Source organism: Melanotaenia boesemani, chromosome 6 (genome assembly GCF_017639745.1).
Source record: "Melanotaenia boesemani isolate fMelBoe1 chromosome 6, fMelBoe1.pri, whole genome shotgun sequence".
Classification (NCBI taxonomy): Eukaryota; Metazoa; Chordata; class Actinopteri; order Atheriniformes; family Melanotaeniidae; genus Melanotaenia; species Melanotaenia boesemani.
In genome coordinates this window covers 15662031-15683738 of record NC_055687.1, presented here as the reverse complement: position 1 = coordinate 15683738, position 21708 = coordinate 15662031, and the positions used below count along the sequence as shown (strand labels likewise).

Here is a 21708-nt window from a genome sequence, read left to right as displayed (position 1 = left end):
AGGATTTTTTTCTCAGTTACAATTAATGGTTTTAATTGAGTTCAGTTAATATAAATTTAGTAAAAATGCAAATAATTGTAATTTTGAAAGTTTAACTGCAGGGCACAGACTGTTTCCTGTTTCACTGACAGGTGTATTCTTAGTCACATGGTTGAGTCTATGTTTTTGGTGCTAAAAAATATGATATCCCATTTTTAAGTGGACACAACACATTTTACACTTAGATAAATGTACTACAACCCTTTAGTATCCAAATCTGTTTGTACCACATATGCAAAAACAGGATAAAAGTCAAACATTCACACTAAAATGCATTTTTGGTAAACAGTGAATACTTTTCTGCATAAAAAATGTTAAATATGGAATCTGTCACCTATAAATATATATATATATATACATATATATATACACAAATTTCCCTGAGGGTTCTCTGAAGGGATTAATAAAGTATTTCTATTGTATATATATATATATATGTGTACATTATGTCCATATATACATATATATATATATATTAAAGGTCCAACTATCCTAGATTGACGTAAATGGACTCTGCAAGCCCAGCCCTTCTCGCGCCACTCTCGATTCGGAGGATTCGAATGTGATGCGCTGACGGTCTCCCCGGCAACGCCGCGTGCAGCAGTGACGCCAGACCAGGCCCCGGCTCGTGGTGAGTGGGCGTGACTCGCCACGTTAGCCCTCCCTTGTCTCCCGTCAGTGTGGGCGGGCCCCAGTCAGAAGAGAGCGAGCGAAACACGACACCCCGAGAACTGAGAGAGGCACGGGTTGGGGAGGGGGGAGGAGAGTGTACCGCTGAGTGTTGTGAGAGTGAGTGGAAGACTAAAAAGTCTGTGAAGAAAGACGGGGCGCTTTCTAACGTTCATTTCTGTCAAATAACTCAGAGCTTTGCGGCGGATAGATGCCAAACAGCGACGAAGATGCGGCTGAGACGGAGTAAACAGCTACCGGACAGTTAGCGAAAGAACTTGTAGAGGAGAGAGAGAAGGGCTTTCCGGCTGGTTCGAGTCGGGACGGTTGGCCGTTCCCCCCCGCAATTTGAGCAGATTTAAACGCTGCGAGGTACCAACGAGGTCTCAGCGGAAAGCAAGTGCTTCGTTCGGTTTGGCCGGTGGGCAGAGAGCCGAGGAAACAGGAAAGAGAGCGAGCGCGGCGGATCGAGAGAAGACAGAGCCGCTGAAGTAGAAGATACAAAAAAAAAAAAAAAAAGTTTCACCGATTATCTTCACTTAGTTTTCCAGACTGGAAAGCAGAACGGGAGGAAGAGGCCGAGAGACTTGACTTTTCTCTCCACAAGCAACTTCGTGGAATTCTTCCAGTTTAATTTTCCTGTTCTGTCCTGATTAGCAGCTAAAGCAGAAAGAATGAAAACACCTGGAGATACTGGTGAGTCCTGGTTGTTTTCAACCATTGTCTTTCATGTTTACTTGTCGGCAGTGCTAACAGTATCTAGGCTACATTGCTGATTGAGCCAGATAACTAACTCACAACACCAATCACAAAACCTGTTGATTGTATGTGCTTTTTGGAGTAGTGCAACAGACGTGGTTTCCCTTGATAAGTAACTAAATCTGGTGCAGGTATAGTACTGTACTCCGGTTTAAGAGGAAGTGGTTAAACTACTGTATAGTTGTTAAAGCGACATCCTCTTTGTCACCGTGACAACCTTATTTCACCATCCAGCAACTTTCAGATAACTGACTGAAAAGCCTACAAGCACTGGGTGTTAGATACCGAGGTCAAAGCGTTCTTCGTTTACTTGAAGACGTCTCTTACTAGCAGCGATGTTGAGATGATTGGATCTAGACAGGTAAACACGGAGGGAAGCTGATATTAACCTAGTAACTGGGCGCACATTTGTCAGGTACTTGGCCTGTCAGCGTATTGAAGTAAGGAGGGGGGATTCCCAGCAGTCAGCTGAGGTCTGCATGTGTGTCTCTTTGTCTAATTCCTGAAATGCTTGCATAAGTTTGTTCTTGCTCTTTTCTCTTGAGGCCAGTGCAAGTTTTCTCCAGAAAGAAGGAAGTGGAAGTACTGTCATGTGTGCCATCTATGCAGTTTTTAATTTCTCAGTCATCAACTGCCTGCTTGTCATGATTTTTGCAAGTCTTTAACTTGTTTCCCTCAGCATACTCTGAAATCTGATTTTGTATATAGTTTACTGGCATCTGTATAACAAAATATACATATTTAATTAACCCCCCCTTCCAAATAGCTACTAGTAAGCAATTGGCACAGGGCCATGTGTGTGAATGAGACTGACAAACTGTGCAGGACCCAGTTCATTTAGGATGATCCCCTCCCTTCCCCCACCCTGTCCCCTCCTGACTCTGGCTGCACCCTGCCTCAGCCCTTCAGCCCTCCACATTCCTGCACACACACCCACACTCCACAGCAGCCCCAAGGAGGCTGCCATGACATCACACTACATCCCACCACTACTACTAGCTCTTTTACAACAAGGAACTCTGTGTTTTTGTGGCAACAGATAGCTGGGGCCCTTCTGGGAAGCCAGTAAAAATTAATTGTGTTTAGGTTTTGATGCCTGTAGTTGTTTTGAGTGTTTGTGTGGTATGTTGGCTGTTTTTAATTTGCTCACGTAAGAGAGTTATCTTTTACCTTTGATATTCTGATTTGTTTGAAGCTTGTGCAGTCTTGTAGTAACTTGGCATTCATTTGCTTAAATAGTAAAAGATTTTCACATATGCTTTATTCTTCATTTGTTGTGTGGTACTATTAAGCCAAGAATTAAAGCATGACATTGTTTATTTATTCAAGATGAGGAGAGGTAGTTTGAAAAGTTTGAAAATTATTTTAAACACCTAATTGTTAGGTGGCAACAGTTTTCTGTTGTGCAGCTTTTGATGTTATAGCCATTTGTCATCTTGTATTTCAGCACTAGTTAATACGCAGATAAGCAGCTGTCCTGCTTAATGTCTGTGTGTGTGTGTGTGTGTGTGTGTGTATATATGTATATATGTGTATATATATATATATATATATATATATATATATATATATATATATATATATATATATATAATGTGTGTGTGTGTTACCTAATTTATCTTTGGTGTTTTTCCTGATCTGCTGTTTCTGCTTTTGCAATCACAACATAGGCCTTGACCCCTGAGTATTTACTATTTTTTGGTCTGAATTCAGTTGTTGCATTCTAAATAATAGTCTGTGAATATGTACAGGATAAAAAATGTAATCATTATTTCCTGGAATGTTTGATCTAGGATCATGCCTTATAGCATAAACTGCTGCCTTAATAACGTTCACCTCTTTTCCTCCACAGCAGTGTACACTTCACTTATAACTCTTTTTTTCCCGATGATATATTAGCCTAAATACATAAAAGGATTATTGGTTAGAGAGTGAATAGTTGCGATCAAGTAGTACATGACAGGATTTTCAACTACTGCTGCTTCCAGGTAGGTTTTATTTTTTGCTGTGTTGGAAGAGTTAAATTAAATTTCAGTGACTATCTAATCACGATTGTTTACCTGGTCTTTGTCAGTGATTGATGACATCTAGGGGACCAGTTTGAAGAAAAGTATTCCACAAGTGGCATTAGTCAGCAGGGAGGCAGTGTGTATTGTCTACGTTTACGTCGTTGTATACCCACCTTTGTGTGTGCCCTAAAGGCCGTGCTAATGATTGATTAAGTTCTGGTGATAAGGACTTACATAAATGCACACACACACACAAAATAAAAACTTTATCAACAGCCCACAATGTGCACACATACACTGCTCTCCAGATTTGCATTTCATTCCCCTTTCTCCATCCATCTTTAAGGGTTACAGTTCTTTATCCTGCCACCTCCATCTTTCTTTTTTCTTTCTGGTGGACTAAGGACTGGTGTGTGTCTTTGTGTGATGGAATTGCACAGTGGGACCCCTGGCTCTCGAGAAGCTATTGTGTGTATGTGTGTGTGTGGGACAATAGTTGGAGTGGGGCAGGGCCTGGGACTGATTGTGTGTGGACTTGTGGGGCCAGGGACCTCTCATTGTGGTAATAATGGTGCGAAGTAGCTATAGTTTGGTGGTGCTTTTGACACTTGAAGAGACCGCACTTCTCTGTGTGTGTGTGTGTGTGTGTTAAGTGGAGTGATTTTAGTCTGAGAAAAAGTTAAATAAACATATCCTTAGTTGTTTTCTTAAGTTCTTTAAGTGTAAACTACAAATTTTGAATGATTTCTTATTTTGCCCTTGTCGCTGCTTCTTGAATGTGATTGATGTTCCATAAGGATGTGTCGCCATTTATGCTAAGTATACAAACACACACACACACACGACAGGACACAAAAGGGTCACTTGTGAGCAATGAATTATGAAAGGTTTTTTCACCTTTTCTCAGTGTGGATTTATGCATGCAGTAATGAGCATATGCTTTTCAATCTCAACAACTGCTGCGATGATAAGCACGGCGATTAGCTTTATCTGTGAAAACTCCCTTCCAGTGCTGACCGCAGCAAAACCACTACCTCCTACTATCCAAATACAGTTTTATGGCTAGGTTTATTGAACATTGTCGTGCTGTGATCAGGCTCAGCCAACATACTTAAAGTCTAAAACAGATAATGTACCAAAACATAGCTGGTTATCTTCCATCTTTAAAAGCTGCCAAATTCTGCTCGGGGCTAAAAGCTAACTGTGTGTTTGAACTTATCAAAGTGTAGATCAAGTTATATGCAACACTTTTTAAAGTTTTCTATACCCTTGTGAGGAAATTTTTCCCAATGTAATCCTTTAAACTGTAGTACAACAATGATTTTTTTTTAGAATTGGCAGAGCAAGGATTTACATGTGATGTGTTTTCTAGTCAGAACGGTTCTTTGTAAAAGTTTTGATACTAAGTTGACAAATGATTCTGGTTTGAGGGATGGCCTCACTTGTGGAAATGTACACATTTAGCCAGGAATGTGACCAAAGGGAACAATATGCTCAGCCAGTCGACAATAATGGACCTCCCCACCATTAGTCCTGTCGCCCTTGACCACAGAGACCACTGCCAGCAAGGCAGCATTACCCTTGACGGCCCGGATGCTTTTGACTGCTCTCCACCACTGCTGTCTGCCCATTCACCCCTCCCCAAGCCCACAGGCCCACACATTAACCTCGGATCTGCAGATTGAGCCCTATAGATTATCAACCACTAAGCCTCATTTCATCAGCTGCATGGTCTTGAGGTTTGACACTAAATAACTTGATTTAAAATTTGCTTTCTACCTCTATAAGCCAGCAGGAAAAGTAGAAGTGTACTCAGGACACGTGTGTGAAAATGTAACAGTCATTTCTGCAACAGCAATGATTCCAGTCAGCATGACCCACATCGATTTTATTGGTTATTGTTCAGGGATGGCGTTGGGGTGGGTCGGCACGGCTGAATGGGATGGACTGTTAACAGATAGCTGTAGCAGTTTTCACAAACACATATGAGGCTACGCATATGTACGACACACACATGCACACACTGCTGCTTTTTATTGGAATTCTTGGACCTCCCACATTCCTGCTTAGAAGGTTAATAGTTGCCGGCTGTGTTACATTACACACGAGTGAAAAACACAACAGTTAGTATCTCTTTAGGTCTTTTTTGAAAAGCTGTCAGTCATATGAGAAGGTGTATCCTTATTGATACAGATTTGTTTTTGACACATCATATGAATACAATTAATACATCTTGACTGTGATTTAAAAAATAATAAATAAAAAACAATGTCTGTTATTTACAGAGGAGAGAAATTGCATTCTGTCTTAAAGCTAACGGCATGAGAATGCACGCCATTCCACCATCCACACACACAGCGCACACACATATGGGTTTCTTTTCAAATGGGTATCAAAATTCATGTTGAGAATGCAGTGGGGTGTGCTGGTGTGCATGGATTGACCTGCACTGTTCTGCAGCTGTTTGTGTTTGCACATGATGGGTATTGTAATGTAATATGGGGAGTTTACAGAGCTTCACTGTTCATTCTTCAGTAGAGGTGACTCAGTGTGAGGCGCAGAGTGGCATGTAGTCGTGAAACAATATGAAGTGTGTGTACATGCAGAAGGCAGAGTTTTCTGGGTGGGCAACTCTGTAAAGGTAGTACTTGTAAACAAAGCCTGTATATCCGTACCTGTGGGTGTATGTAACACAGCTTCTTGGTGACGGTGGCGCCAGTGAAACTGATCGGAGTCTGACAACACACACGCACACACACATGTAAAGATCAGGTAACTCTGTACTTCTGATCCTTATAGATGAGAGGTTTTATTTTGGATCCTGACAACACAATGGACTGTCCTTTAGGTTAGAGTCTGGACTGTCACCTTGCTGCTGGTTAGAATATAGTCAGGTTGTAAGTTGTCAAGATCATGACGACATGTAACCAGACATCCCTGTCTCCATCAGTGGGCCAACACCGCATCCACCTAATGGTAGGGCCTGGCCTGAGTGGTGTTGTAATCTATACTTCTAATCTTCTTAGATTAACCTCAATATTACTGTTCATGCTAAGGCCATCTTTACAGTAAAGGATCAACACCTGGTGTGGCTACATGTACATATCAGGATCAGAACAGGACAATATCTTCTTGGAGTTCTTTTTTTTTTTTTTTTTTTTTTTTTTTTTCCAGTGTTAAATTGTTAGCTACTTTTAAACAATCTTGCAGTTAGTCTGAATAAAGTCCATGTTTGATCTCAGCCTACATGGTAAATTATACATAAACTGTTGTGCTTTGTTCGTCTGTTACTCATCATGCAGATAATTTGTCACTTTACATTTAATATGTGTCTGACACTTATTAGCAGTTTTTTTTTCATTTTTTAAAATTTATTTTCCTGTTGTTTTTTTTTTTTTTTTTTATCAGTTTTTGTGTTCATAAGTGAGTAAGTGTTGTGAAAGTTGGCCTGTCCCCTTGTCCTCATGCTCTCTGATTTAGGAAGGTGATGAGTGGAGCTCCTAACCCCTCTCTAACCTCGTAAGACCAGTGCAGTCAGCAGACACTCCCTTCAGAAAGGCAACAGTGTTTGAATAGTTCCTCTGGCTATTTTTATCTGGGAATCTGCCTCTGTGTTGGACCCAGGGAGTAGGGGTGGAGGGCAAATATCTAATCTAATTTTGGACGATGGGAAGTCACCAAAAGGACTTCTGTGCCACTTGCAGTGTCGATATTTGGTGTGCGTGTCTCTGTGGTTGGCTGTCAGGTCTTGAAATGCTGTCTGGCGCCAAGTTAAACTTTCTCCCTTGTCACCCTCCTCCCCCTCTCTCCTTTTTCCCTTCCCCCATTCCTCCCTCCCTTTTCCTCATTTCTGTCTTCTTCCCTTCACCCCATGTAAGGAATGCAAAATCACGTTTAGTTTTCTTTTCAAACGGCTATTGCTCTTCCTCGGCCTGCCTGTCTTTCATTGTGCTGCCTCTGTCTTTATCTTGTTCCTCTCCCACTCCATGTTCAAACCTGTTCTCTTTTGTACATAAGAGATCATTTTAAACTTTGAGTTAACTCTTCCCTGCTGATGTATGTGTGTAAAAAGGGTATGTGCATTGGGAAGGCAGGAGTTTAGAGTGGAATGCTGTGTTGGAGGCAAAAAGTTTCTTTGTGGGAACAAAGTGTCCCAGACTGTTGTTAATTAAGTCACAGGAATTTTTATCTATATTTTGAAAGCCACTTAATGACACCTAAATGGAAAGGCACCTCTTTCAACTCTTTCTACATTTTAGCACAAGCAAATGGAGCAAATTAACAGCTGGAGTGTTAGCAGGTGTTCATATACAGATGCCATATAATTGCTAACAAAATGACACACTGTCCGGTAGCAAGCTGTGTGTTTGTGTGTCTGTATGTCCCTGTGTGTGTGGGAAAGAGGACATCCTCTGTTTTTTATCAGCCGTGACTGCTTGATCTAATTTAATCTTTCTGTACAACCCCATACGCAAGGACTGTCTGCAAGATTTAGAAGCACAAACACGCTGTCTCAGACAAAATTAGACCAATAATTGCTAATATACCTTTCGCTGGAATCAAAGGCCTCTTGCTGAATGCTGCTCTTTAGCAGCCTTCTGACTTCTCAGCCAGATGGGACCATTCTGTGAAGTGTGTATGTGTCTGTGTAGGAGAGAGAAAGTGTGTTTTTATTTCAAACAGAGTCTTGTGTGTTTGTCTGTACACAGATGCACATGTCCCTGTAGGGGAGTGAAACCTTTTTAAGTATCAATTGACCCTCCCATCCCATCATCCTCTCTTTCCTCTCACTATCATTTCTGTGTCACCAATCTATGAACCAATACCCTAGTGGCAGCTCTTCTTCCATTATCCTTCCACTTTGCCTGCTTCATGACACCCTACCCCCTCTTTTTCTTTCCCTGGCCTGATTTTTCTGGCCAGCATAACTGAGTTTGTGGATACTTCATGGTTGTCTGCTAACATGGCTCAAATAGTATAAAAAAAAACTTGTCAATCACTGTCGGATCACATCAGCAACAGATGGTGGCATGTGTTAGTTTAATAATAAGCTCAAAGTCAGATATGTACAAAGCTAGATGAAGTGCATGTCACAGTTTGAACATATGTATATACAAACGCATAATAATCTTGAATTTCCTCCCAACTGTGTGATCATGGGTTTAATAAAGTATGATGGTTTTTCAGTCTCAGCAGGACAAACATTTGACTCTACTTTAGCCCACAGGCCATTCTTGTCTCAAATGTTCAAGACTTGCTCTCTTTAGGACATGGGCATTTTCTGGGTTTTCCAGGTATGTGTTTTATGTGTTCATCTTTTTCTGCTTGTGTGTCTTTGTGTATGCTGGCTTAAGAAAAGTTGAATAATGCATTGGATCATTGGAAAGGTATTTATAGGAAAGCACAGTGATTAAACTTTAATAAGAAAGAGGGCCATCAGTGCTGCACATCATGTAGCATATCTTTTTCTTCCACAGGCGCACACACTTCTGGAAACCAGTTGAAATCATCTCATATTTCTCAGTGTTTGTCCAAAAGAGTGTGTTTGCAAGTTTTCTATGTTGTACCACTTTCCGCTCTTTCAGTCTCTTGACCCAAACATGTACTATTTTAGTTGTGCTGATGGTAATTTGTTGATGTACAAGTAAATAATTTATGCCAGAGAAGTGTTACACTTACTCAAGAAAAGTGATTTTGGGAACTTTTCTGTACTCTCTGCAGTTATTGAACAGTAACAGTTCGCTGTGGTTGTTTTCTTCTTTTGTCAACCTTCTTTTGCAACTTTACCAATTTTTTTTTTACCCCATTTTTCTTACCATAAAGTAGAGCCAGGTAGGTAGGTATATTAGTTTACATTTACATTAGATTAGTTATTTGGTAAGAGCTTGGCAGCCCATTCTATTTTTCTACTGAATAAAATAATGTTTCTGGCTTAAATACTTAAATACTTAATACTTAAATACTTAAATAGCAAAATTCACCAGAGTTTAGTCTTTTAAACCAATTTGATTATGTTTTACATTAATATGTATGTATCTACATAATATAAATACTTGATTTATTTGAATTTTACTTTAAAGATAGCTATGTTGTATGAGTAAATTTTCTAGGTCATTTCATTCTGAACCTTCAAAGACTGATCCTGTTGTTGAATGCTAGTATGCCTTGGGTTCAACTAAGGGAAATGTCTCAATCATATATTTTTTTTTTTTTTAGTCCAGGGTTAAGCAGTTTGACCAGCTGCCAGCATCTGTTTGTACATGCATGCTGGGTGCACTCTTCCCCTGTACAGTAAGCCTGGCCACAGTCACAATAGTTTTATCCATGTCCATTTTTAGCATCAGATGTGGCCCTATGATATTATGTAACCAGGCAGTTGAATCTGGGTGGGTGCACAATATACCATACAAATGTGCACAGTGATTGTTGTTTTAGGAGATTAAAGCTTTTGAGAACAGTGAGCTAGATCCCCTGACCAGTCACAGGGTGAGAGAGAAAAGGAAAGTATGGGGGAGTGGATCAAGAACAGCAGGGGGATTTTTAAAGCCTCCAGGCAACATATTTAACAGGGGTAGCCACAAGTTTGGAGGTGGAAGAGAAAAAAAAAAAGGCAGAATGTAGTTGGTCATATGGTGAGATAAGAGACCACTAACAAAATTACTTGTGACTGTTTTGTGATTTTGCATAATAACACGGCACAGGTAGTGTCTGGACAGCATATCAATAGTGGCACTTAAGCTAAAACGTTATTTAAGATGTGGCAACGTTATGTTTAATTATGTAGGTATTGTGGCTGTTGTCAGAGCAGATTGTGTGTGTTTTTTGTTTTTTGTTTTTTTTTTTATTTGTTTGTTTTTTTCACAGTCTGCTTTGACATGGTGAGTCTGGTTTTCAGCTGGCAGCTTGAGCATTTGTGGTAAACAGTAATATTTTGTATACATGTTGCCTTGGAAACAAGACCTAAGGGCATCATCAAGAACCTGCCAGGAGATGCCAATCAAAATATTACACCCTTGGCTTCAGGCTCCAGAAGGAAATTAATTAGAAGTGCTGTAACCATAATTTAGTGAATTGCTTTTTCTCATATACACACTAATGTAGACATGGTCTTTTTAGTCTTTTACACATGCTCTTTAGCTGGCCCCCAGCTAGTATCGTCACTGTGTTTGTGGGTGTTTTGTTAGAAGGATTATAATGCTTGTCTGGTCTAAGAATTAGCCAAGTTCTGGGCAAAGGTACACCCTTTCCCTGAGGTTAGTTGTGAAAGTGTAGAGGTTTCCATGTCACATGTGTCTGTGTGTGTGTTTGATCCATCATACCAAAAACTTGACTTTTAAACACAAATGATAGAGGAATTTAGGCACAAGGCTTAAACAACATGGATGCACATTCTTTCTGCAGTGTATGTATGTATAATTACATTCACACACACCTGCCACTCTAATGCCCAAAATTTTGGGAAATCATTATGGATGTTACACAGATAATCAGTCATATGCTGCAATTAAAACCAGTGTGTGTGAATGTATTTAGTTTGAAAAAAAGGAGGTTTAACTTTAAGCCGTCACTTTATGGGGATCTCCCTGCTACCTCATATTTGGGATTTATCCATTCAAAGAACAATAGTTTGTATGCATGATGCCTGTTCGATCTTCGTGCATGAATTGTAAACTGATAGGTATCACCATTCTGTGTTCATACACATGTGCCCACATACTCACCCACTAACATGCACAGACCACACATACAAACTGTGAGAGAGTGCCTCATGTTATGAGTTCCACCAAGCGGAGGTAATCGGTGTGTGTACACTCAGCTCTTGCATAACACCACCCAAGCAGTATACTGATGGAGGGGAGAAAGTTCATCGCTCTCACCCTCTCTGCCAGTCAGTCATTTATCTCAGTGATCTCGCTTCCTTCCCCGTTGCTCATTCATTCCTTCATTCCACTTCCTTCCAGGTTGTTTTTTTTTTCTTTCTCTTTTCACACTTGTTACTTTTGCTTTTAACTTAAAGGTCCCATATTATGCAAAATTCACTTTTTAATGGTTTTGGAACAGTCATACTGGTCCCCCCGCATGTGTAGGAGACCCGTAAGTGTGAAACTCTTTCAGGCGCTCTCTCTCCCCCCTGCTCCACCTCTAGGGAAGTAAGCGCTGAATTGAGCGAGTTTGAAAGCCTGTACGTTAAGACGTCATAAGGGACAATAACCACTCCCCACAGAGCGATGGACCCGTCTACCGGCTCTCAAAGCCCGCCCTCTAAAAATCACCTAGCGCCCAGTGTTTATCCTTTTCGGCAACCCTCGTTAGCGGACATGGCTAAGCGACAGAAGCACTGTTCTGTTTGTGGCTGCATAAATGAACACGAAAACGTTTTTTTACTTCCATCCACTGAACCCACGAGGACTGAGTGGATTAATTTTATTTTTGGAGGAAATGTACCCGGAAAACTTCCAAAGGTTTTTTGCATGTCTGTGGCCAGCATTTCAAAGAGGACTGTTTCCACAACATGGGGGCATGGAAAGCAGGCTTCGCCAACCATTTGAAGCTGAAGCCAGGTTCAATACCAACTGTCCGTGACACAGCTGGAGAGGTAAGAGCTGGCAGTTATTTTATCGTTTCGGCCTTATTAGTCTGATAGCTTGAAAATATATTAGCACTGTTGTAAATGTAGCCAAGTCACTGTTTCTACTGTTTGTATCCGGTGCCATTGTGCATCAGATTGATGAGCGTAGCTAGCTGTGTTCTCCGTGCGTCACGGTTTGGGTCGGTAATGGGGGCTTCAGGAATGGGTTCCGGTGTTCCGGCGTTTGTTTATCCTTCACTACGCTGTAATCAGCGTCTAGTAACCGCTAAGGCCTAACCTGTCAATCACCTCATGACGGGCGATGCGATGGGCGGAGCCAACAGCTGAGCTGCTCCACCAGGGTTCCGCCCACCATAAACGGCACATTTCTGAAGCTGCTAAAAAGAGGGAGGTGAGGAGAAGCCGCTGCACTCAAACTGAGGGTCGATTTGTCCATACCATGGCGGAAATATTTCATTTAGATATTAATGAATGGTCTCAGATTGGGAATAAAGTGTATAATATGGGACCTTTAATATACACAATCTAGTTCACCATCTAAAAAATGCTTTATTAGTAAATAAAAAATGACCACTAACAGAATCTGGGATTGAGTTTAAAAAAAAAAAATACAAATAAGAAAAATTTCATTCTGTAGCTGAAAAGAGGTGAGATGTGTAGCCCTGAACTATTTGGCTTTTTAAATCATGCAATTAATTCTCTGTTTTTTAGCGAAAGCAAGACATTTGCTTCAGGATTGATCAGTGGTTTAAGGTGAACTTGTTACTGTAATCCCACTTCCTGTTATGTTTCTTGTTAAATACATGTAAAACTGTTTCCCCCAAATTACTTACTGTGAACTTTTTTGATACTTCAAGCATACTTTGCCTTTATCTATCTATCTTCTGCACGGGGCAGCATCCTTATAAAACCTTAATATGGCTTAGGACTAGCAGTTAAAACTGTCATCAAAAATAATTTTATTTCCAGGTCCTTGCTGAATTATAAGCCATTAGCTGTCTCAACATGTTTAAAGTAATAATGTTGCAACATGTATTTTCTTTTTAAAGGTGGTCTTTGTGCAGCATAGTAATGCAAATAAAATGACAAATGATTCCATTTGGCCTGATGGTTGTAGATAACTTGATAGTTTAGTTTACTGGATCAAGTAATTCTTCAGCAAGGCAGGTGAATTTACTCCATCACATTAACAAAAGATAATGTCTAATATGTGGTGACCACAGGAATTGTATGACAACCAAGTATAGCAGTGAGATTGCCTTTTCATTATGTAATCTGATTTGTGTGTGGCAGAGGCAAGAATGCAGGAGACTCAGGAGGGCTGGTTTCTGCCAGTGCAGGGCAGCTGTGTGCTCACAGCTGAGCTCATTGCCTTGCAATGCAGATCAGCTGCCTATGTTTAGATGGGTGGCTGGCACTATATCGGACAGTAAGGTGCATATAGCAGGCTGCAGTGACACAATATTGTGTCTTTGTGTAGAACCAACTGCTTCACAAAGTTTTGTCACACACCTCTATAGCTCTTTTCTCCCCATCTTTCTCTTCCTTTTGCTTTATCTATCCATTTTGCTCTTCTCTGAAGTTACATCATCACCAGCCTTTCTCTCTTCCTCCCGCTCTCCGGCTCTTGCATAACGTTCAGCTTTATTTGCTCCAGCTGAGGATTCTAATCTTTCCCACGAGGCAGAGTGCGAGAGCAAACCAGGAGAGGAGAGATGAGGCGCTGGGTGAACCGACCTTTCCAACCTGCCTGTGTGCATTGCTTCGTTAGCTCAATCACTCTACCAATTAAGTCAGTGCAGAGAAGCATTTTTTTTTTTTTTTTTTTTTTTTACAGGCACAACCGACAGTGTTTAAGTAAATAAGTCTGTGTGCACTCACGGTTATAACAATTGTTTTCTCATTGTTAATGCCGCCAATCTGTTGTTTTAAGTGGCTTCTGCATATGTATCCCAACTCCACTTGGCAGCCTCATGCTAACTGGGGTATAGGTAGTGATTATCTATTATCTAATATCCTATCATTCAGCAAGAGTGGCTCATACATTTATAAAAATCTGGGAAGATGGGTGATGTGCACATTCCGCCACTGTCCAGATATGCTCATGTCAACAACACAAGGCACCAACTCGGCTGACTAACCCAAGAGGATACTGTGTTACAGTAATACATGTGAACAGGCTCAAGTAGGTGTGTTTCATCAGCAAATACTTAATGGAGAGCAGTGTTCATTTAAGCAAAGTTTCCTCTTCTGAGTTCTCTAAATCTCTTGTGCACACACACACAAGGCACAAAAGCAGTATGCTGGCTGGCAGCGACGTCTGTGCGAGGTGAGTGTTATGTAAGGCTGATCAACACTACTTAATCAGCTTTAGCAGACATGCTTAACAAGCTGACCAAGTGGGGCTGGGGTTAAAAAAAGGAAAGGGAGGCTGGGAGGAGGCGAAGGGATGCAGGACAAGGGCCAGGGTGCAAGAAAAAAAGGGCTTGAAGGAAGACGGGTGGAAAGTGAGTGAAGAGCGAAACAGTGGGGGGAAAAGAAGAAAGTGGTGACAGGAGGTGACACGGCATGTGTCTGTTGTCCCTGTTTACGATGGGATAAACACACACACATAAACACGCTGTGCTCTGCCCTCTGTGTCCCCCTCATAGCCCACTGTGACGCACAGTGGTGATTGCCAGAATCCTGTTTATGATCCCAGTTGGCATTTCCATGCCTGTGTGCACGTGTGCGCTCTTTTTCTGGACATTTGCTCCATTCGTCTAAGGTGCTGTCGATGACCCCCGTCACACCACACTAGTGAAAACAATACAAGTCTTTGTTGGGACAGAAAATACACGTTGCTATCTATTGACAGAAACCTGATAATTGCACAATCTTCTCTAATGATGTTATGAATGTTGAATCGAATGAAACGTGTGCTGTTACCATTCCTCTCATTGGCACTCTAAACTCCAAACCTTTCGGGTTAACATGTTGGGGGGGAGAGAAACTTTATTTTGTTTTGAAAGTCAGAGCCAAAGGTTGTGTATTTTAGTCTATCATGTATTTTGGTCCTAAAGTTCTTCAAATTTAGATAATCCTTGCTCGTTAAAGAGAGGACTGTGTTCAAGTGCTTTGGCTTTACATTTGTCTTTGCTTTTTGTGGTAAGCTGCTCTTAAATCACGATGTTTTGTTTACTTCACATTCTCTTTATTCATAATGGCAGTGACTTGCGCCTGTGGTTCACCACTACCACCTAAATGTAGAGGAAAGCTCTCCAAAACTAAATAATAGTAGTTCAGTCATTATGAACATTTGTACAGGTTGTGACAGTTGCTGTCTTTGTCCTGCTTGTTTTGTTTCCCTTTATTTGGTCTTCTGCACTCATTTCACCACCTCCCCTTTCTTCTTTTTTCTCCTGCTGACCTTTTCCTAGTTTTCCCTCTCTCCCATTTCAGTCTTAATTCTGCACTCACACACACACACCCACACACACATGCAGACTCACACACATCTAGAATGACTAGCAGATGTGGACAGAGCTTTTTCCTTCATCTAAAATTAGCTGCAATAGAAGAATGGCAGGAAAGCACACAGGCCTGGATTGCCAAAAGGGAGGGCTTCAGTGGCTATGGAGTGTGTGTGTGTGTGATGGTGGTGGGGTGGGGGGTAGACATAAGTGGAGAAAGGAATCAGTTGATGGGATACACTCAAATAGTATGCATTTTTGGTGGTGTTCAGACAATGCCGACGCACAGGAACCAGTAAAGACTAAAAGTCTGCTGGCATCTGACACTTGACCTGCTGATGTATTTCTGTGTATGGTAATAAGGCTGCACAATTAATTGATTATTTATTTTATTTTTTTTATCTTGCTCATGATTTTGACTTCCCAGATTGCAACTAGCATTATTATATGCCATTGAAAGTATATGCTCTGACAATAGAATGCAAAGCAGAAAAAATTAAGCCTCCCTAAACTGCTGTATGACTGAGAGGTTGCTTTAGACTAGGGATGCACCAATCCACTTTTTTCACTTCCATCAATGTTCTTTTTACACCCAAATGCATCTGTATGGCCAACTGGCTCAACTTGTTCCATATTGCTAAACACCTTCATTCCCCGCCATCATAACAGAGAAATGACTGATGTCTGGGGTTTGGCTTGTAGTGCATGCGGTAAATACTTCTTACTTCTGTGTTTTCTGTATTCAGGCACAAACACTTTTTCATGAAAAGCTGTTCAGCTTTTCATTTTTTAGTTTCTTCAAAAGAAAACAAAAAAAAAAAACATGTGTGTGTGTCTATTTGTACCTTACTACTCACTGTGAATACCTTGTGAATTCAAGCCATTATCAGCACAGTTAGCAATAGCAGAGCAGTGAGAAAAACATGATTCCCTTGGGCCTATCATGTATTCCACTCTCACCTCTAGTCTGAATAACATACAGCTCATAACAAACACTCAGGTTTTTAGTATATCTCCAGGCTTCCCATTTAAGTCTTTGAAGATGAGTGTGAAGATTTTTTTTCCCTTTGTCACAATCTTTCTTTTGCCATTGGAGAGTAAAGTTGCAAAATATTTTTCGATGAATAGTTGGAAAAAGTGACAAGAATTATTTGGGGCTAAACACAGCTTTAAATAAGCATTAATTGTAGTTTAAAATATACATTAAAGACACTGCAGTATTAAATGGAATAGAATATATTATATATTATATCAGTATATCTTGAATATTTTCTTATTCAGGCCAAAATTTCCTCATGTCTCAGTAACTCGATTCCCCTTCTGTGCATGTACACTGGAACAAGAATGGTGAGCCAATTAAATGGTCAAGTCGAAACCGTAGCTTGACTCCAGTGAATGACAGAGGCACACAGTAACCATTTTAATATGTGATTACCATGTAATACAGACAGAGAATGACAGTGTGATGAGAGTCAGGGCCCATAGCTTTTCCAATAAACTACCCAAGGTTAACAAAAAATCTTGCTGTGATGAGATCCATTATTATTATCGCAAGGATTACAGCTGAAATAAATATGGTCTCATAGTTGTTGGCATACCACCATATATCGCTTTTATTCCAAGTTGTAAACATTAGTGTACCTGCACTACCCAGAGTTGTACTGTACATTCAGAAGTCACCCGTTGATTTGATGAGTAATTTTCTGCATCCTTTTTATATTTACTTATTAAGTTTGAACCTGAAATATACTATACATCAGTGTGTTATGTACTGCCTTCACACTTTGAGGTCAACTAAGATGTATAGCGATGCATGTCTAAAGAATAAACTGGATCTTCTGGAGATAAAAAGAAAAAAAGATGCCAAGCTCTGTAAATAGTTATTGGTTTGAGGTTTTACCACTTTCGCTCACAGCAGCTGCCATCTGAAAACTGTGAAAATTAAAGTCACTAATGACACAATTATTGTCATTTAAATCAAGCCTGGTGCTGTTGCTCCTGTGTGTTGCACTTTGAAACATACTGCACATGTAGAAAGGACCTAGCTTAATCTTTGCACTGAGTTTAATAACTTTAAAATTTATAAAACTTTATGAACTTTAAAATAACTTTATACTCAAGGCCCTGATGTCCCTAGCAGCACATTTCAGATCCTTCCACACAGATATGCGATTTTTCAATCAACATTTTAAAGAAAAAAACATCTACAGGAGCAGAGAGGCCGTAGTTTCTTTTTTTTTTTTTTTTGGTCTGAAAGAAACTAGTCAGATCTAACAGGAGCTACAAGCACACTTTCACATGACTGTTTCTTCCATTTGGGCAGCAATCTAAAACGTGTTATTAGTCTGCTATTGGTCTTAACAGATGTAGAACTGTTTTGCAGTGTAGTGACGTATTAAGAACAATTCAGGTTTCCCGTACATCTGAAGTATGTACTATTACATGTTCTATGATTTTCATTCTTCATCCTCTTTGTGATTAAATCTGTAATCTTTGCTTTTGACCTTTTCATAGTGTCATGTTGGAAAGCTGAACATTTTTAGAGGACGTTTGGATAGCTCATCTGGATTTATTGTATACCTATAATTCTTCCCATAACTTGTGAGACATCTGGTGTGATGCTCAGCTTGCTGTCACACATCCAGAATGTAAAATCACTGAGGAACATGTCAGCCTCAGACTGCTAGGCTACAGACCACTTTGTATGTGTGTCCATGACTCAGTTGTCTTTTACTTTGTTTCTTAACAATGTTTATTTAATGCTTAGGGGAGAGGAGAATAACTTGCAATAGAAGCATTCACAGCCACAGAGAGAGCCCTTGCTAAATCTTTAGACACACAACACACTAGTAGCTGCAACCAGGCAGTGTATGACGTGCATGTAAACACCCGCAGATTTTTTTTCTATGTTAGTATGCACACTACTGTCAAGTTACTGCACATCGACATGGGTTGACACTAGCTGCCACTGGGACATGCACCACTGTCAAATTTGCATGAGCCTTAACTCTTAGCAAGGCACCATACCGTGATGCAGATGATGCAACATGAGAAATGTCACAGGTAAATAACATTAAAGATTAGGGTCTGGGTATCGTCACTAATTTCCTGAATCGATTCCATTCACAACAGCCTAGTTAAATTTGATTTAGATTAAATTTGATTCTATATTGATTCATTTACAGGTAATTATGTAACACCACATATTTTTCTTGAATATTAAAGACGTTCTTAGATATAACTTTATATTCAAGGCCCTGATGTCCCTAGGAGACATCTCTCTCTCTCTCTCTCTCTCTCTCTCTCTCTCTCTCTCTCTCTCTCTCTCTCTCTCTCATTTATTTATTTAATTATTTATTTTATTTCTCTTTATAGAATTAATTTGGGGGATTTGTGGTTTGCACAGTAAGCTAAATCCAAACAAGCAAATGGTTTTGCTTTCTCCTTAATGTTAATGGTCCAACATTTGTGCTAAAATTGTGTAAAAATAACCAAATGTGCAGGTTTAGTCCTATGTGCTTCACACTGAGACTTCTGCTCCCTTGGTGTGAGACTGAGAGCAAGTGTCTCACACCAAAAACAACAGTGTTTTGAAATCATGGTGATAATTTTAGTAGGTATATGTGACTACACGTTTCTGCATTGTATCCTCTTTACAAATGTGTCTATTAACCAAAATAATTAAGCTATAAATATACTTCATTATATGTAGCAAAATAAGCTTGTAATTTATTAATATGTTCAGGTGACTGTCACTTGTGAAGTTTGCACAAACTTTATACATGTTGTTTCTCGTGTGTGTTAAAGGTGTCATGTGATGCAATTTAGGCCGCTTGTGTTCCTTTTTATTTTCCTTAAACTCTTTAACTGCAGATGTTTTATTTCAGCTATTTGCAGGTCTGTTTGACTGTTTTATGCAAGAGCTTGTATTAGCCTTGAGCAGCTACAGCATACACACACTGTTATGTAGTGCAGAACACTGTCTCCTGACAACTACCTGTTGCTGGCAGATTCAAATCCCATTTTTTTTCTCTCCATCTCTCTTTGTCATTGCCTTGCTCCTGCCCTGCTCTTTCCTCTCTAATACCTGGTCTATTTGAGTCGGTGTTCCAGGCTTGAATGGATTAATTGCCGTTTATGCTTTATTTTTTTGTTCTGTTCGTTTCTGGGGGGTTATTTTTAGGCCTTAAGTGTCTGGTTGCTAGGAGACAGAGAGAGAGAGTGAGAGATCGAGGCAAGAGAATGGAGGAGAGTTTGCGTTGTGAAGGCTGAATTACAAACACATTCACGCACTGAGTCAGCACTGACGCACACTCACGCTGGGTGTCTTAGTCTGTAGCTGTTATTGTGGACTTGTTTTTCTGGTTCTATTCTATCTATTTGTCCCTGGCTGTCATTTATGTTTGAATCCTAGCTTACTTGCAGTGACTACTGCCACATGCAAACAAAAATGTGACTTTACATGTATGGGTAGTGTTTAAGTACATAGAACTGATTAAAAATAGCAATAACTTAAACCCTTGGCACACACGTGGCAGGTTTAGTGGCTCGGTTATGTTTTGAGGATGATTTTTTTGGCATAATTTAGATCTACTAATCCTCTCTCAGAGCAAGTTCACTGCAAAGTGGTATAAAGTTGTCCCGGATGATGTTTTATGCTTTGTGCCTGATGAGTGGTTTTGTCCAGGAAGACAGTGACCCCATCCATAAGGTGCAAGAAGTAACTGATTGGTTTGATTATAAAACTATGTCAATCTATATGCTTAGGCCATGGCAGTCACCGGATCTCAACCCAGTGGAACATTTTAGACTTGGGTGTTGTATCAAATGTCCATCAAATAAAGAAATATCTTTCATTAGAATAGTGTCCCTTTGATTTCCAGAGACTTTATTAATGCATTTCAAAGTTTTTCTGGTTGCATGTGGCAGCCCAACACATAGTTAAGAGACTTATAGACCTGGTTTATAAACTTAAAGAAGATGGTGGTCGCACTTATTCCTTGCTCATTTGTTTGAAGTTTCAATTTTATACATGTTTTCATATGTTGATTTTCTGATGAAACACAAATGTATTTTTTTTTTTTATCCTTCTCATTACGTGAACAAAACTTTAAAAAAAAACAAAAAAACATAACCATTATGGTTATTTCAGGCAGATAAAATGATTGTGTAATGTTGTATGCAGCAGGGTTTTATTCCTGCCAGATTTAATTGTGTATCAGAAGTGACACACATCCACACACAGGAAGCAGCCCTGTTGTTGTGGTGCGCATACAACAGTTGCTAACATCCTGTCCCACTATAGTGGCATATTCCTGGAAACCACCCTCCAAAAGTGCCACCTACCTCTTAGACGCACACAAACCTTCTTTACAGGGTAGATACAGTTTGATTGAGCCACATCTAATTTACTCCTGTGTGGCAAAGTCTTTTACCCACTGACCTTACAGACATAAGCCATTTTCACACATGACCAGCATGTTTCTCTGAAGTTTCCTGTTCACACATGGACTTCATGTTGGGAGACCCACAAGTATACATACTACACCGTGGTGCCTGAATAGAACACCCGGGAGTCGTAAAAGATTAAAAAAAAAATTAATAATAATCATTACAGCATTTTGAAAGAAGATGTTGATATTGTAATGATGCACAATCGTTTTCTGCAGCTCTAATCAATGCAGCATGCATGTGGATTTATCCACAATATCACTCACTAAACAGTAATTGTATACAGCATTAATGCGTGCCAAAGTGAGTTCTGTCTTACCTTTTCTACTGTGTATGATCACAGTTCTCATTTATTGATTTACAGTTTTCATGTGTAAATGAGTAATGTGTTGTAAAATATGAGGAAAATATATGTATTTGGAGGAAAAAAGCATAACTGGCCACCTGGATGTTTCTTAGTTCATTATGTTTTTATAATCAAATAATTTCTCCAATCAAAACAGTGAATAAAAACATAACATGGTAATAATATTTTTCATTTAAGTTAAAAAGACAATTTGAAAAATTTAGACCCACAGCTGTGCTTATACTAAAAAAGTTGAAGTTCTCATTTTTATTACTGATGTACTGATGAATAGTTACCCAGCACATGTACATGACAGTGGAAAAAACAGTTGTTACTCTGACTAAAATCAGACTTTAAAATAATGTAAACACATAAGTCTGACTGAAATAGCGC

At 39.8% G+C, this 21708-nt stretch overlaps 1 protein-coding gene across 1 annotated transcript in view; it reads left to right on the top strand.

Moving 5' to 3' along the window:
- The first annotated feature begins 733 nt into the window (after nucleotides 1–733).
- The window catches only part of erfl3 (Ets2 repressor factor like 3), a 44713-nt gene continuing 23738 nt past the window's right edge, over nucleotides 734–21708 (top strand). Inside the window, exon 1 of the mRNA XM_041988539.1 lies at nucleotides 734–1404. Coding sequence (XP_041844473.1) covers nucleotides 1383–1404 — 22 coding nt within the window. The 5' untranslated portion in view covers nucleotides 734–1382. The remainder of the gene's footprint in view (nucleotides 1405–21708) is intronic.